The sequence below is a fragment of the Alligator mississippiensis genome, chromosome 8 (assembly GCF_030867095.1).
Source record: "Alligator mississippiensis isolate rAllMis1 chromosome 8, rAllMis1, whole genome shotgun sequence".
NCBI lineage: Eukaryota > Metazoa > Chordata > Crocodylia > Alligatoridae > Alligator > Alligator mississippiensis.
The window spans coordinates 37390840-37407656 of NC_081831.1; the positions used below are offsets into that span (position 1 = coordinate 37390840).

Here is a 16817-nt window from a genome sequence, read left to right on the forward strand (position 1 = left end):
GGGTCTCTGCCAGGCCTCTCAAATGTAGGTGCTGAGTCTGCTGAAGGCAGTACGGCCTAGCCAAGGCTTGTCTCCATCCTTTCTTCCTCAGATCGCTGCATTGTGCCTTCTCTCTGTTCACCAAGCAGCCACTTGTGTAACATGCCTTCTCCAGAGCCTGGACATTTGTCTAGGGAGTGTTGTTTGCCTTCCTACCTGGCCCTCCTTTCTGCAATAAAGCTTCTCCCAGCCAGACTAGTGAAATCTAGAGGGCAGGATTGTGCAGAACAGTGCACAGTCCTACATCTTGGAGCTGCTCTTGCCATGGCTAGATGAGGCTCATTCCTGTTTCTGACAATACTAGTTCCTTCAGCATCATCACTGTCCCATTTTTGAGGGTCTTGGAAATGGACAATGTTAGGCCAAACATTGTTACAGACTGTTAAACAGTCTCACTAGATAGACTATGTCAAATGAAGCCTAAGTGGGATTAATCATGCAGTGGTTCCCAGCCCCCGGGCTGTGGCCCAGTGCTAGGCTGTGAAGGGTTGGCTGCCGGTCCACAGGAGGGCTGGCTTTAGGACTGGAAGTAACCGTGGACTGGAAGTGATCAACATACTGTGGACCGGCAGCCTTTTTTATACTCATTATAAAAAAGGGTGGCTGTTGGTCTGCAGAAAGCCAGCCCTGCTGTGGACTGACAGCTAACCCTTCGCAGCCCAGCACTGGGCCCCGGCCCAGGGGTTGGGAACCACTGCATAATTATACTGAGTATAAAAAAGGGTTGGCTACTTGCCTGCAGTATGCCGGTCACTTCCAGTCCACGGTTTGCTGGTCCTCGGCACAAAAAGGTTGGGAACCCCTGGATTAATGAATGAAATCTCTCCTCTGGCCAGATCATGTTAATTACTTGGCATCCTTCAAAGGAAGTGAAGTAGCTCTTGGTAAAGGAAGAGCCACAACTCTAGGATAACTAGCAAAAGGAAGAGGATTTTGCTAGACTGAGCTTCCCTAGAGGACTTAAAAACTAAGTGTGAATCTGGTCTGCTCTTGAACCTTATGGTTCTCAATGGGGTTTCCCACCTGATTTGGACATCGGCACTGATCTGTGCCGCTGATGCATTCTTGTTGCTAATGTACTGGTAGCAGTATCTCCATTTGTGGTTATTTCTTTCCACAGGGATTCCTTGCTCCAGGAGAAATCGATCCTTTGAATCGCAGGTTTTCTACCATACCAAAGCCAGATGTGGTGGTTCAAGGTGTGTGTGGCAGACTGAGGTTGCTGGTTGCTCTGAGTATGCTGCAGAAGAGGGGAGAGAAACAGCTTTGTTCTGTTCAGTGCAGGCTGGTTTCTAGCTGAGCAGTGAAACTGATGGCTTCCCCCTCACCACATTAGGTAACACTTGAGCGTCATTTGGATCTGGAGATAGGTGGTGCAGATGGTCACCATACATGGGTCTGGAAGGCCTCACACACAAGCTAGGCAGCGTCACGGAATGAAGTCCACCTCTCTCTGCCTTAGCATTCCTGCTGGGCTGCTCTGATCCCTGCAGTCTCGTGTTACATGCATTGATAGAAATCATAGATGGTGGGAAGATCTCCTGGATGTGGGTGACTGTGGAGGGGGGTGCAGCGCCCTTCTTTCTGGGTTTGTGCTGAGCCAGTCTTACTATGGTGCTAGGGGATGCAGAGCTGCTCAAGGTGCTGTCCTTTTTGGATGGGGCTGTCAAAGTAGAAGGATCAGGACTCATTTGAAAGGTACCTTGATTCCCCATAGTTAAACAGCTGTTATGTTGCACATTACGTCTTTTCAAACATGCCAGACCTACCACAGACCTTACGTAAGCATTTTTCGTATGCTAAATTTAAGTTTTAAAATCATGAGACCAATAGGTCAAATATATTTATGCTAAGCAATAGGAAATTTTAAATTGATGGTTAATTCCATGGTTATTTAATATTTGATACAGAATAATAATGACTGATTAAAATATGAAAAATTAAATCACAACAAGATTCATTATATATATAAAAAAGCAATATAAAGCAATTATAGCACTTGTAGCTACTGCAATACAACTGCACTCCAAGCTTTGGGTCCACCAGGACAGAAGGTATGTAGAAATGTAAGTGCTCCCTTTTAAATCACAACTTGCCAGTGCTGGTCCAGGCCTCCCTGCCAGATGGAGCTCAGAGTGAGGCCTATGTCTCCTTCCTATATTGGTGTCTACACCCTGACCTGCCTTCAGGACACTGGGCATTGAGGGTTTTTAACTGTTTCTACAGGTGTGAAGGTGGCATTCAGGCTGCCTCCCTGGTGACGAAGTGGGCAGCTTGTCTTCCAAGGTGGCTGGCATTGTGGGGGAAAGAGGAGGGGAGGGGCAGGGAGGAGGTGGTGATCTTAACAAGGCAGAACCCGAAAAGTCCTCTTCAAGCAACCACTCCATGTCCCTGGGCATCAGCCTCAAGAAGCAAGAGCCACTGAGTCGCATCAAGAGAGACTCCAACTGCTGATTCCACTCTCTTCTCCCTCCCCCAGTATGTATCCTGGCTGAGACGGATGGCATCAAGACCATCCTGAGGAAGCAGGGCATTGATGTGCAGACGGTGACGGATGTCTACCCCATCCGAGTCCAGCCAGCCCGGATTCTCAGCCACATCTATGCCAGGCTGGGTGAGTGGCATCATATATCAATTCATACTGCATGGAAGCAGCTGGGGTCTGACCCCTCAGGGAAGCAAGAGCAGTGATTGTGGTGTAGCATCCTGGATAGGATAGGGCTGGGTTGGGCAGGGCAGTGTGTGAAGTCCATGACCTTTGAGGCATGCCCAGTCCTCTGTGCAGTGCCTGTTCTTGTCGCATGGTAGTTCCTTGCTCTGTTATGCTTACTCTTGTTTTCCCCTTCATTTCTGATTGGGGAATGTAAAAAAACTGCCAGTTAACCCTTTCCTCACTGATTGGGGGGTGTGGGTGGGATGATGACCTGTGCAGCAGTCCCCATGCTCTTTCTAACCAGGTTATTTCCTTAGATGAATCATCTAGGGGATTCAGCACAGCCTGGCAAAGAAGCTAAGGTCCCTTGGGGATTCTTCCCAGCTCCGCTACTTCAAAGCATCCTCTTCCCAGCACCACTATTTTCCCCACCTCATTTCCACCCCCCCAGCCTCCTCCCTCCCCCTGCAAATCCCCCCTTTCAAGAAACACCATAGTCTCCATCCTGTTGACTCAGCAGCTTGGCTCTGTCCAGGGTGAGGAACATGGGTTGAACCTGCTCCTAAAGCTAGTTCTGATGGATTCTCAGACATGACATTTCCAAAGCTCTGGTCCCTATGCTGGTTGCAGCCTGGGTGCTGTGATGCTGGACTGCTGAACAAGACCCTCCAGCAGGCTGTGAGTAAAGTGCCCAACTGGTTTTTTATGGGCCTATGAAGCAAACAGGTGATCTGTCAATAGAAAGTTTCAACTGGAGCTCCAGAGTTCGTGCTATCCAGACAAGAATTGGGTATTTGAAGTGAGGGCCCTTTTAATCACCTAGTAAAGATGCTGTTGAATATCACTGGGGCTTACACTGCTTATGCTCCCTGCAATCAGATGAATGGTGGCAAAGGGAGTTGAATCCATGCTGCTAGTCCGTTGTTTTCTGGATATCACTGCCCCGTCCCTGCCCTCTTCACCATGCCAGAGGGGACCGCTGATGGACTTGAGCTGCAAAAATGCCTTATGCAATGTGTTCAGTAAAAAAAACTGGATAGCCAACTTGAAAGTGGAATATTTTCCATGTAGGAAATGCAGAGCAGCTGAGGGTATGGTGATTCCACAATAGCCACTGTTAGCTATGGTGGGAGTAGCTGTGAGTAGGCCAGTGACTGTGCTCTACTTTGTTTCCAGCCTGAGTCCTTATGCAACTGAAAGTGCTAGGCCTTCCTGCCTGCCTGGCCTGTCTCCTGAGTGCTCAGAGTGTCATTTGAATTATCCATGACATCCCTCACAGGAGAACACACTTTGCCTTCAGTTCATTATCTGCCACAGCATGAGCTGGCATACGCTAGATCAGGTGAACCGTGCTGCCTGAGGTGTTGGCATAGCAACTCTAGAGTTAGGATTGCCCATCCCAGGCTTGGTTACCTGTTCCCTTTTACACCTCCACATAAATTAGTGTCAGGGAGGCATTAACTTCTTCTCTTCCTGCTCCTCCCAGGCCGAAATAAGCACATGAACCTGAGTGGCCGGCCCTTCCGGCACATGGGAGTCCTGGGGACCTCCAAGCTTTATGACATCAGAAAGAACATCTTTGCCTTCACTCCCCAGGTGGGTGGCTGGGCTTGGCAGGTCCTGATCCTGGATTTGTGGACCATCATATATAATATCTCCAGTTCAGTAAAGCAAACTCCTAAGAGGCAGGGCTGAAGAACTGGGCAACATGTCCTACTGCAGGAGTCTCAAAGGTGGGGCTGTCTCCAAGATGGAATATAGAAAGGATTTCCAGGGTGACCTAATAGCCATGTATTGGCTTCTCCTGGAGCCTGGAATACCAGAAGTGAATCTCCAGTTAAGCTTGGCTTGGCATTTAAACAGCCAGTAGAGTGTGCCACCTGTGAAATCCTTTAGAAACCCAGATAGAGTGCAAGGCAGTTGATAGATCATTTAGCTGTGCCATTGTTAAGGCCTTTCTAGGTCTTCCTTTATTAGTGGTTATAGTGCCCACTCCCTCACTGCTCTGGTGTAATGTAGTCTGAGTCCTTCACACCTTAGTCCATGCTGACCTTTCTGGTGTGCTCTCTGTAGTTCATAGATCAGCAGCAGTTCTACTTGGCACTGGACAACAGGATGATTGTGGAGATGCTGCGGACAGACTTGTCGTACTTGTGCAGCCGCTGGAGGATGACTGGACGGCCAACCATCACCTTTCCCATTTCACAGACCATGCTTGGTAAAGACCTTTGGCCTGTATCTCCCTGGGTATCTAGGAAGTCAAAGCAAATGCTGTCTTTTAAGTGGGGGACAAGGGACTACAAGTTTTTAAAGTTGCATCAAAGCCCCAGTTGACCAGTGGGACAGCATCAGAGTAGGGTGGTTATGCCTGGTCCTATGAAGAGCTTAGTCTGTCATGGAAGCCTGGTTCTCTGTAGATGTGACAAATGGCTGGACCGTTTCCATAGGCTGATTGGGATTTCCTCTCTTTTTACCTGTTCACTATAATATTTGTCTCTGTTCTTTGCAGTCCTGCAGTGGGATGCTTTCTGCTTCTAACTGACTGCCCTGCTGGATATAGCTCTAATACAGAAGCTGGGAAACTGACTTGGTGAAAAGTTAAAGGAGAATCACTTGGAGAGAGTTGCCAGGCTGGGTCTGGCCTGTCTAGCCCAGTGTTCTGTGTTTGACTGTGGCTAATGCCAGTGGAAGAAATGATAATGGAGAATTCTGGAATAAGCAGACATCATGGCAATTTCTTCCTACCCCATCATGTAACAGCTAGCTTATGCCAGAAGGTTTATGTACTGTCTCCATGTTATCCTATCAGATGGAATAGTGCTCTTTCATGTTGCTGTGGAAGTAGTTTACCTTGTTTCATTTTTTCTTTTTTTAAACACTTCTGAACTCATGGGCCCAATAGTATCTCGTGGCAGGGAGTTCCACAGATTAATAGTGTACTGTGTGAAAAGGCATTACCTTAAATTTGCTGCCTTCAGATTTCACTGGCTGCCTCCAGATTTCACTGGCTGTCCCTTTGCTCCTTGTTGGGAGCAGGGTGAGCACTTCCTTTTCTATCCCATGTATTACTCTTTTGCCTCTTTTTACACTCAGCTGCCCCAAATGAGAACCATTGTTGTTCAGTCACAGTGTGTTAGGCCATTGCCCTCTTGCAGGTTAGATGGTCCTTGCCCTCTTAAAGTGATTAGGAGATCCCTCACAGATCTTTCTTAAAGGTCTCTAATCAGCCTAATCATCCTTTATGCTCACTTAAAAGTGTCTTTAAGGCATGAAGCACTGATCTTGCTCCAGCTCTGTTTCCTTCTCACACAGGCAAGCTGCAAAATTAGTTGTGTATTTTCCCATGAGCTCTGTGCATGTAAAACAGTACATAAACATTCCAGCATAAACCAGGAGTAGGAAGAAATTGTTGTGATGTCTGCTTATTCCAAAACTCTCCATTCTCATTTCTCTCATTAGCCACAGTCAAACATGGGACACTGGGCTAGGTAGGCCAGACCCAGGTTGGCAACTGTTTCTAAGTGGTTCTTCTCTCCTTTTCATTTGCCTGCTGTGTGCTGGGCAATATCACACTGCTTGTGCAGCCCCCAGAAGTCCTGGCTGGGTGTTCCTTGGCCTTTGATCTTGTTACTACTCAGAGCTTCAGTTAATTGGAAGCCTGAAAGAGAGCGAGGGGGATCTCTTTAAGCCTGGTCTGTACAAAAGAATCAATAGAGTTATGGGGAAGAGGGGCAGGTGACTAGGTCTAGGGTACTCATTGTACTGAGTGCACTGCCAGAGAAGTACTTTAAATGCTGTTCAGCATAATGCCAAATGTTCCTTCTTGACAGACTCTTATTACTAGTGTTTCTCTCTTACTCAGATGAAACTGGCACTGCTGTACACCCAGCAGTCCTGGCAACCTTAAGGAAGCTGCAGGATGGGTATTTTGGTGGGGCAAGGTAAGTAAGATCCACCGTTTCAGGGCACCTACATGCAGCTGAAGTACTCCAAAGCTTGGAGTGCAGTGATGCTGCTGTGGTGTGGTAATGCCAGTTCTGGCTGGAGAAGAGATGGGTTTGGCTTCATGAGGGGTATGGGCAATTATTGCTGCTGATGCTGGTGGTGGCACTGGCCAATAACCTGTTCCCTTAGTCTTTCTCCTGAGAGACCACCATGGACTCGAAACTACAGGGGGATTGCTGAGGGTCCAAAGAAGGTCTCTATTTTAGCCCTGTTTTGCCCCATGGGTGGGACTAGGGCCCATTGAGTTAAATGGAATTTAAAGTGCTGCCAGTAAGGGACTTTAAGACTCTTTGGTCCCTTTCCCTGTTGATCAAGCCTATATAACTGGGAGCTTTATTTCCTAGTCTCACCTCAGAACACTGTGGGATGACTTAGCCCTCTGTTCCCAGGTTGGATCCCTCCTGCTGACCTGCACAGCAGCATTGTGTTTCTTGGTTCACTGCTCTGATAGGTTTTAAGTAGAGGTTTGAGGATGGCTCCCTCTCCCTGGATGGAGCAGAGGTATTAAAAGCATTGCTGTCTCTTTAGAGTGTTCCAGCTGAGCGTGCACTGTCTGAGGAGAGTTCTAGCTCCCAGCAGTCAAACTTTTTCCATGAATCTTAGTCCTGTTCCCTTCTGCTTCATGTGGAATCCTGCCCCACCTCACCCTCCAGTGACTTTGTTCCTTGCCCCTGCTTGAATTCCTTATGTGCATTTGCTTCCCTCACTGTTCTACCACTAAGGCTGTAAATATTCATTGCTTTTATCCTGGGATCCTACAGATCTACAAGGCCACTGTCCCTCTTCAAGGCCATCTGAAGTATGTGGGATAAAGTGTACTAAGGCTTTTTCATGGGACGTGACTGCATGAGCTTGTAAGGTTATTACAGGTTGTTCCTGGGATGAGCCAGAGAGGCTGTGTGCTTTCGTAGACACATTAGCAGTAACGCATCTTGGAAGGGTGACGTGTAAATGACTGTGCTGCACCTGTTATGTACCAAGGTTGAACCCTGGCACAATCAAACCCCCATCAGATGAGATGTCTATTTACAGCCTAAGAAATTTAGAGAGAACATGTGCAATCCTAGATTGTTTTGCCTGCTGCACCCCCAGGCCTACAGAGAAGGCACCACTGAGTGAAGGCCACCAGTAAAGCTTTGACAGCGTAGATGAAAAAAATGATTGTCCTAAATTACAGGACTAGTGTGGCAGTATTTCGAAGGACTCCCTGAATTTGAAAAACTGACCCCAGATCAGCACCAGACAGTATGCTGCTGTGTCTGCTGAAAGGACTCAGCATGACCTTATGTGACACTGCAGGGATGTGGTTATCACACTTGTGATTCAGAGTTTGCCGGGGGGGGGGCAGTCTGTACACTGGTCAGTTCATTACAGCCCTGTTTGTGTTTCCTGGCCCATGCTAGAGGAGGGCAGAACCATCCTGCCTGCCTCATAAGTTGAAGGGACAACTGGTGTCAATTTATTTTTCAACCCCATCTCTTCCGACTTGTGCTCTCTCTCATCCAGGATCCAAACTGGTAAGTTGTCTGAGTTCCTGACAACTTCATGCCGCACGCACCTCAGTTTCATGGACCCCGGGCCGGAGGGTAAGCTCTATTCTGACGATTACAATCTCAGCATTGACAGCTTCAGTGAACTAGAATCCGAGGAATGGCTGCATGGCTTACAATTAGCAGATGATGGTAAGGAGGAAGGGATCAGCAACATTTGTGCCCTGGAATATGCTGTGGTTGAGAATGCCAAACTCATCAATAAAACTGTTAACTCTGGGGCTCTCCAAATATATTTGGATTCCCGCCTTGGTTCTGTTCTCACTTGACCCCCTCTCCCACATTTAACCTCATCTCTGTCTAACATTTACATTGGTTTCAACAGAGCAGAGGGCTGAATAAATCCCTGAGCTGGGTACTGAGTCTTGGCTTTCAAAGAAGTCCTTTCAGGCACACCTCAGTCACAGAAGGGATATGGTGTTGATAGGAAGCAAAAGTTCTATTTTGCTGTAGGCTACTGTGTAGGGACTACAGAGGGTATGAAATGGTTGTTAGGATTTGGTCAGTTACCTGTGTCTAGTTAACTATATTTAATTGTCTGGGAAGAAGTGATGAACCAGAGGCAATCCAAAAAATGGTGAATGTTTTGAGATTGCCAGTTTTAGAGATATGCAAAGCCCTTGAACATGTGCTTTTAGCCCTATCCTGACCTAGCCACCTTTAGTGATTGCAGCTGGACATATTGATATACAGCTCTGCTGTGCCTTACGGATGCCCTGTTCCTGAAAGGTGCCTGCAGGGCACACATGGTTTTCCACATCTCCCTCAGGATGAGGAGAGCCTGTCGGTACATCTGGCTGAAGTTACACTTCCTCTCCTGTGAAACAGGTTTTGCTATTTTGCTGTCTCAATTCTGCTTCTGTTTCCAGAGGCCTCTCATTGCCAGATGGCTATCACAATACTTTTCCCTAACTCTCCTCTATTCTTTCGACTCATCTGTTAATCCGTGTAGCTGCTAATCCATTTAACTATGCCCATAACTCACTTGTGGTTGCATCTTTACATTCACTTAACATCAATGGGATCCTTGTGTTTGTTGGCTTAGTTTGGTTTTCACTTGAAGCTTTGTTATCCCCTTGCAAGTGGATGTGCATATGCATGTTGTTAATCTTTAGTGTCTTTTGTCGAGATGTCTGCATTCTATAGACAGTATGCTTGGGTTCCTGCCAGGATGCAATTGCTATGGGGCTAAATTGTAGCCTCTGCCCTGGACAATTGCTCTCCAAAGCTGGAATCTCTTCCCGCAGTTGAACTGATGAGTCCTGTGGAAGGTGTCTGCATAGCTAGACTGTAATGCAGATATTTTCTGCAGTGTCTTTTCTCCCCAGATATTATGATGATGATGATGATGATCATCATCATCATCATTAAAGCCCCTCTGCCCTGCACATTTGAGCAGCTGTTCTGTTTACAACTATTGCAAACAGTTCTATCTGCCTGCTTGCCCAAACGCACTCTAGCTCTGCTGTTAAGGGAAGGCCTCATCCAGACCTGAAGAATGGGCAAGCACTGCAACCGGCTAGGCAGTTTGCACGGTGAACTGAATGGAGGTGTGTGAGCTTAGTAGGATATGAGAAGAGCTATACTGCCGTCTGTCCTGTGGTATAGGGTAGTTGTATTTAGCTAGCTGGCTTTAAACTAGCTAGCTCTGGTAACAATAGCAGTCTAGCCACAACCAGTTGGAGCTTACTGCAGACCTGAAAAGTCATCCATAAATCTACCCTGCATCTTGAATGGGTTTTTCAGCAATACGAGCACTGAGCTCCATGCTCCCAGGGTTAGACTGCTGCTGCCATCTGACCTGGCTAAGGTAAAGCTTGTAGGGTGTGTCCACAATGTGCTGCAGCCACTGCAGTGACCATAGTGTAGATGTCATCTGAGTGTTAGCATGACTGTACCATTCCTGTGTTCACGTAGAGTCAGAACAAAGTTGGGTCAAAGGATATTGTTTTCCCATTGTGGTCCTTGCATGAGAGTCTTGGCCTTTACTTGGAGGTGTTGCATTTACATGGAAATTCCAGCAGTCTTTGGAGACTGCCCTAGAATAGAAATGTTCTCCAGGTGCTACTTGAGATGCATGCTCTGGCTAACTTATAACTCTCCATATTGCATGGCTAGATAATAACCATGTCTGGTACCATGTGGCCTAACAGCCTGATGCTCCCACTCTGCAGAAAGACATATGGTGATGCTGGGACTCAATGTGTTCACTTGCTGCCATGGAGAACAGAACACTGGTGCATATGTCCCAGTGTTGTAATCTGACTGCAGATTTGTTCCTGTCACAGGTCTGTGAGACCTGTTCTTGAGAGAGCCCTGCTCACACTGTGCTTCCAGGTGTGGAATTGCATAGTTTGCTTCTGTGTTGTTGTGATTTATTTGGTGTCTGTTCTAGGTGGGTGGAGTAGGGAGCTAGTGAGACAGGAAGGAGGTGGAGGCTGGGATGAGGTGTTCATTGTCTGTGGTGGTTTTGATTCCTTATGAATAACTATTATAGTGTCTGTTACCTTTCAGTAAAAAATATTATTTGTGTTGCCATAGTAGCCCCTGTCTCTGTTCAGACGAGAGCCCCACTGTGCTGGGTACTCGCACAAACTTTGCAAGTGACAGTCACTGTGAAGAAGAGCTTACAGTGTAGTCTAAGAAAAAAGGTTAATAAAGGAGCATAGCAAAGGACAGGGGTGATGGATCCATGCACTTGCTTAGGCTTGCTTTGTACAAAGGCTGAAGGCTTTGAGACAGACAGGCTGGTAGTTCTGGTGAGTGGTGCTGTGCTCTGCAGCGCTGAGCAGCTGTCCTTTTGGAAAAATCTACAAGGTGGAGACTAGAGTCATGATTGGGACCATGCTGAATCTACTGTTACCTTGGTCTGCTGCATGTACTGTTAACTAGTTAGCGGTAAACTGCAGTGAGATGTCAGAGCTGAGCGTAATTATAATGCTCAAGAGGTGCTGAGTTGACCCTGTGAGCATAGCTGCCTTTTCAGTGGAGATGGCTTTGACATTAAAAGCAGAGGATACAGAAATTCCACCTGAAGTTGTGTGCAGTGAAAGACTCCATCTGATTTCCCAGATGATATGTAAAGGAGGATATCGGAATCCTGCTGGGAAAGTGCACGTGCAATGCTGCTGTCAGTATAACTTTCCCAGTCCAGTTTGACTTGCTCTGTTGAGCCAAGCTGATGTTACAGTGTTACAAGTATCTCCTTCCCTCTACCAATCATATACTAGCACAGCCTGGGTTTATTTGTGCAGATCTGTTCACCTGCTGGAATCTGACAACATGGGCATGGGAAAGAAGTGGGGGAATGACAGTAGTTTAGATGAAGGACTTCAGTTTGGCATCTGGGTGCTGCATTTGATTATCCCCCCCACAACCCCCTGCATTAGAAGAAACCTAGTAGCAGCATCCAAGGGAAAATTGGAGATTGATTCTCTGCAGAGAGCTTTCCTGAAGGCAGAGGTAATGCAGCCTCCAATGGATGGTGATTTGCATTTCTGAGGATTGGGGTTCTGTGCCCAGATATTGCAGGAAGTGGAGAGGAGAATTCAAGAAATTGGGGTGTCATGAGTAGGTGGGGGCAGTGCATGGCTGCTTGCACTGAACATCTCTGTCTAGTGAGTCAGTCAGTTCTACTGTTTCACGTGGACACTAAGCCTTCTCCCTGTGCAGGGGAGTTCTGCCCCAGAGGAAGGGGCAGCTCTAGGGAAGCCAAGGCACAGGGTGACTAAACCACTCTTCTTCTGCCTGCTATTCCAGCTGACATTTGTGATGAAGTGGCTCAGTATTTAGATCAACTCCTGGAGCGCACAGCTCCTAGACTGAACCTCCCTCCCACCGCCCAGAAGGGAGGGCTGCATCGCTTCCGAGCTGCAGTGCGCACTACCCGCGACCTCATGTCCTTGGCATCCAAGGCTAAAGAGCTGCACATACAGAGTGAGTAACATGCAGGCTGTCCTGCAGGGGAGTAACCAGAGTTAGTGCCTGGAGCTTTGGCCCCACTCAGATTCAGACCTGAAGGGAGGCAAGCAGGTGGTCATCATTGCTGTTGGAGGGTTGCCCATGCCTCATCTGCTGCTTACGTATGGGCTGGCATGAGTGGGAGCCTCTATGTGGGTGCTTAATCTGGAGTAGCAGGGTTTACACTTTGGGTCTGAGGTAGGCTGGGGGATCATGTGGCATGACAGACAGCTGCAGAACTGGCTCGGGGAACCAGCCCTACTGGAAGTTGTTCATTGTCTTGGGAAGCCAAGCTCTCAGACTAATTTTTTCTTCCAGTTTAACTGTCCCCTCTGCTTGTGGGCTGCCTGTCAGCTGCTCAAGTGTTCTCCCTTGGGTCCGTAGCTACAGGTTCACAGGGCCCATTGTTAGGTCTGGAGACAGGAAACTTTGTGTGGCTTTAAGGATGGGGTGGGGGGTTCACAAGATACTAGAGCCAGCATGGAGGGACATGTCAGATGTAAGAGCTCGTGTGGCTTGCGTTACAGGGCAGGAGTCCGTTGCTGACAGTTCTGGCTCTGACACCAACTCCCTCGGTGACCTTATTGATAACATATAGCCCTCGTTCTCCCTGTTTTATGGAAAGGGAAGCAAGTATTCCTCTGCCTCATGGGAGTTTGGCTACTGGCCTGACCTTCTGTAGGAATCTTAATGGAGTATTGTAAGTGCTGATGGACATGTGCTAGGGGCAGGGGAGGAGATGGCAGAGAACTGAGATGAGAAAAAGAGACTGAGTGGGAGGGAAACACTGAGGCAGAGAGAGATTAAGGGTTTGGAGTGAGTGAGGGGAGAAGGTGGCTAGGCTTAGAGTGCCAAATGGCAGGAGTGTGTTTCTAATTTCCCATCCCCCTTTTGGACTTCATGTTCCACTAATGTTAACCCATCACTGTGTGATGCAGACTAGCCCGTCTCATTGCCCCACATGTGGGATGCGAAAGGCCTTTCTCCTTCTTCCCTGGAAGCCAGGCCACTGGCTGCAGCTCCCAGCCTGAAGGAAATCGGCTATGTTTCTGGCACGTGACTGTAACACAGGATTGGAGCCTTGAGATGCTTCAGAAAGCTTCTGCTCTGGGGGGAAATGAGTGCTTGGGAGCAGTCCAGGACTTCCCTTGGCCTGGTGAGAGGCACCTCCAAACACCAGTGTTCCAGCTTGTTGGGAATTAGAGGTGCTGTCAGGGCGTGGTATCGAGACCTTGTAGCAACAGACATGCAGGGACTGGGCCTGAATAATGTTGGGGTATTTAAAATACCCAAGACAAGGGCCCAGGCAGGGAAATATCTGGAAAGGGGCATATTCCTTAAATTGGATATCACCCTGACAATTCTTACCTTTTTCTCAGGGTATTTGGAGCCCATCTTAGTCCTTCGGCTGCATCTCCTTTTGGCCTAGGTGCAGCTGAAGCCTCTCTAAGCTTGAAGCTCTGCAGCATGCTGTGCCAGTTCAGCCATATACACATGCAGCATCCTGTGTAGGATCAGAAGACTTGGGCCATGGTGCATGGGGCATTTGCTCTGGCTGCAGCCAGAGCTTAGTGCACATAAGGGGAACTGCTGTCACCTAGTGCAGTTAAGTTGCATTTTAAGTAAAGATACACTGTCCACCAGGAGCTAGCTTTAGCTCTTTCTCTAAATCTGGTGGAGCTACCAGGTTTGTGCCCTTTCCATCTCTTCCCTGTGCTCAAGCTCTTCTACAGCACAGCTCAGATGGGGGTCCTTCTCTTGCCTGTGCCTTGGTGTCTGCAAAGGAGTGCCTCACAGGTTTCTTGCATCCAAAGGTGTTTCTTCAGGTCACTGCCTTAGAAATGAAGTTTGCAAGGGGTCTTTCCCACTCCCATCACATTCTGAAGGGGGCTTTCTCTCTCCAAACTCTTTCAAACTCCCTTAAAACTTTTTAATATCTCTGCTACTAACAGAAGAAGCTTCTTACCTGGAGCCCCTATCCCCTTCCCCACATTCCATGCCCCAGTTGCTTCCCTCCCACCCATTTATCTGTCATCATCACATCCCTTTGTGTCTGCTGGGGGTGGGGAGGGAAACTCACACCTGTCTGTCACCGGGAGACTCATGCCTTAAGGCCCTGTCCACCCTATGGTATGGATAGTACTGGTGATAAGTGTGTCACAGTGCAGTTAGGCACACTCCTACAGGGAAAATGCATTTAACACTGCTGTCACTTTCACTGTTGGAAGTGACCCAAGAAAATAACAGCCCATGTGCAGCCACTTGGTTCTGGTGAATGAAGGCCACACTTAGTGTAACCACTAGAGTCTTGACAGTTGCTCCAGTAAAGGAGAAAATTTCTAATGAAGATCCAGCTCCCCCTGCTTTAGCCAGAAGCCATCTGCTCAAACCCTTATGAGCTACTTTAGCCACTTCTGTTCTTGCTAGCAAAAATAATGGAATCCAGTTTGTATGCAAGCTTGTTTGCCAGTGTGTGCTTCAGTCTGATGTTTTAGTGATGTGGTCCAGTCCAGTCTAGATGGACAAGGCCAGGCTGTGTTGACAGTGTGATAGAACCTGTTGTGGAAGGTTGGCCCTGTACCTCAAGTGGCAGGTGGCTTATTTGCCTTGGTTTATCCAAGTAGTGTTAGCAGCCAGTGCCCAAACCACTCTGTCATTCCAATGTTGCTAACCTGGAGGAGCGGGTGAAGATTGAAAGCTACTGATCCATGAATACAGTCTGTGGGCGTTTGCAGCACACTGCCAGATTGCAGCTATAATGGTTTAATTGGGTGAAACCTGCAGTCTGCAGTGGCTGACAACCACAGTTAAGAGCCACGGTTGTGGCAAGGGTTAATTGCTGCTCTGTGTGTGTGTGTGTGTGTGTTTGCGCGCACGCACGTGCGCACTCACACATCAGGGTGCTGACTCTCTCTACTCTTGAAGGTATGGTTGCCTTACAGCTGCTGGAGATCTTGCACTCTCACCTGCAGGAGAACCACCAAAATGTGTTTCAACAAAGATTAAAAACCTGCAGAGAAAGCTGGCCCGTCCTACTCAGTGTATGCCCTTCCTTTCTTAAGACAGGGAAGTGGGTAGAGCTAATCTTCTACAGCAGGCAGCAGATTAATGCCCCACTCCCTGCCATGACCCTTCCCCCCTCAGAAAGTAGCTAGTCAAAGGTAAGCATTTACCTTGCAGCTTCCTACTTTGTAAAATGAGGGTGAGAAACCATACCAAGGCTGCAGATTACTCTGTCTTAGAGCCAGGTTTAGAGACCACAAATTCCTGGTTCCAAGTCTTCAATAAAGCCTATGAGAGGTGGCACCTCTGTGTTTAATGGCTGGTATGATCATTTCTTTCTTCTCTTTCCCTGCTGATCAAGCCCTTTGAAGCAGCTCTGTGAAGACTCTTTACCATCTTCTTAAAGGGTTGTTGGGGCAGCTTAGTGAGAGGGGAAGCTGCAAATCCTTGGTAGTCCTCCAGCATGCATGGGAATCTCTGGTCCATTTAGCACAATTCTTTGTAATGGATCAATCAAGCAATTACCTCAAAGGCTCAATTAATTAATCTTGGCTGCAGCCTATCCACCCCAGTGCAAGCCAAGGGCTGGAGGGGTTCCAGTGCCCATCAGCCCGTAGAGAAATTCTGGAGGGATTAGAGACTATTAAACAGCCACCAGCTACTCATGGGGGAGGGAAGTGGGGGCGTGAGAAAGGGGGTAGACTTCTCATCCCTACCAAGCCCAGGGCTGGCTAATCCTGATTGGAGGTTATTGTGCAAACTGGGCACTCAAATGACTCTGAGCAGTGAGGTGCAACATGCTCTCTGTCTACTGGAGAGGGTGAAATGCAGCATGCTGAGTGTCAATCCAAGTGTTGTTTTCTTGCAGATGTTGGGATGTATATCCCTTCCAAGTTGTTTCAGACTTCTCAGCCATCTGTCAACCTGCTGGGTTCCATCCATAAGCACGAGCCAGATGTCAAGGTGACTATGACCTGTTTCTGCACTGGGGTGTGCCGTGGTGCTTCCTCTTAGTGGAAGCCATCAATTGCCTGGACTCTGAAAAGCTTTCTGAATAGGCCCAGCCAGGAAACAACAGGCTGATGGCCCAGGGCAGCAATACAGCCAGGTCTGTGCAGGCTTGGAAGTGACTTGAATCCCACCTGGGACAGTTAGATGTGGACTCTCCATGTCTTTGATAACCAGCCTGCAGACTGCTTCCAGCAGACCCATAGCCCATGGGCTGCAGGGTATTCAAAGGTGACTGAGAGCAGACAGGCCAGGGGGCCTAGCATAGAAGGAGCAAGGTCCATGAGAAAGAAGAGGAGCTGTTGTTGGATGTGACATGGTGAACTAGTGGAGGTGGATCTGTCCAAGGAGGAGTGAGGAGTTAGCCCAGCATCCTGGTTTGTGGACCAGCACTGGGAAAGAATTATCTTGAGCTGAGGCTTTTTCCAGGCCCTTGCAGTAGAGCAGACCTAGTCTGGTGGAGGCTGCTGAGGCTTTTGTCTGGTGTTGGGGCTTTGGCCAGCGTTGGCAGCCAGTGCCTTGTCCCACCCTTTGGGAATGGAGTTGGGTACAGCAGGGAGTCTAGGGGAAGGCTTTGGGATGCCAGCTCTAACCGGACC

General features: G+C 48.1%; 1 protein-coding gene across 14 annotated transcripts in view; it reads left to right on the forward strand.

Moving 5' to 3' along the window:
• Positions 1 to 16817, forward strand: part of LOC102573806 (histone deacetylase 8) — a 181841-nt gene that overhangs the window by 41324 nt on the left and 123700 nt on the right. For 12 of the 14 annotated variants that reach the window (XM_059732660.1, XM_014609905.3, XM_059732658.1 and 9 more), the window contains exons 13-20: positions 1160 to 1238; positions 2519 to 2653; positions 4179 to 4288; positions 4766 to 4910; positions 6555 to 6633; positions 8204 to 8379; positions 12007 to 12183; positions 16079 to 16173. In XM_059732660.1, the coding sequence (XP_059588643.1) occupies positions 1160 to 1238; positions 2519 to 2653; positions 4179 to 4288; positions 4766 to 4910; positions 6555 to 6633; positions 8204 to 8379; positions 12007 to 12183; positions 16079 to 16173 (996 nt within the window). The remainder of the gene's footprint in view (positions 1 to 1159; positions 1239 to 2518; positions 2654 to 4178; positions 4289 to 4765; positions 4911 to 6554; positions 6634 to 8203; positions 8380 to 12006; positions 12184 to 16078; positions 16174 to 16817) is intronic. The other 2 variants (XM_019481931.2, XM_019481928.2) reach the window with 1 other exon arrangement.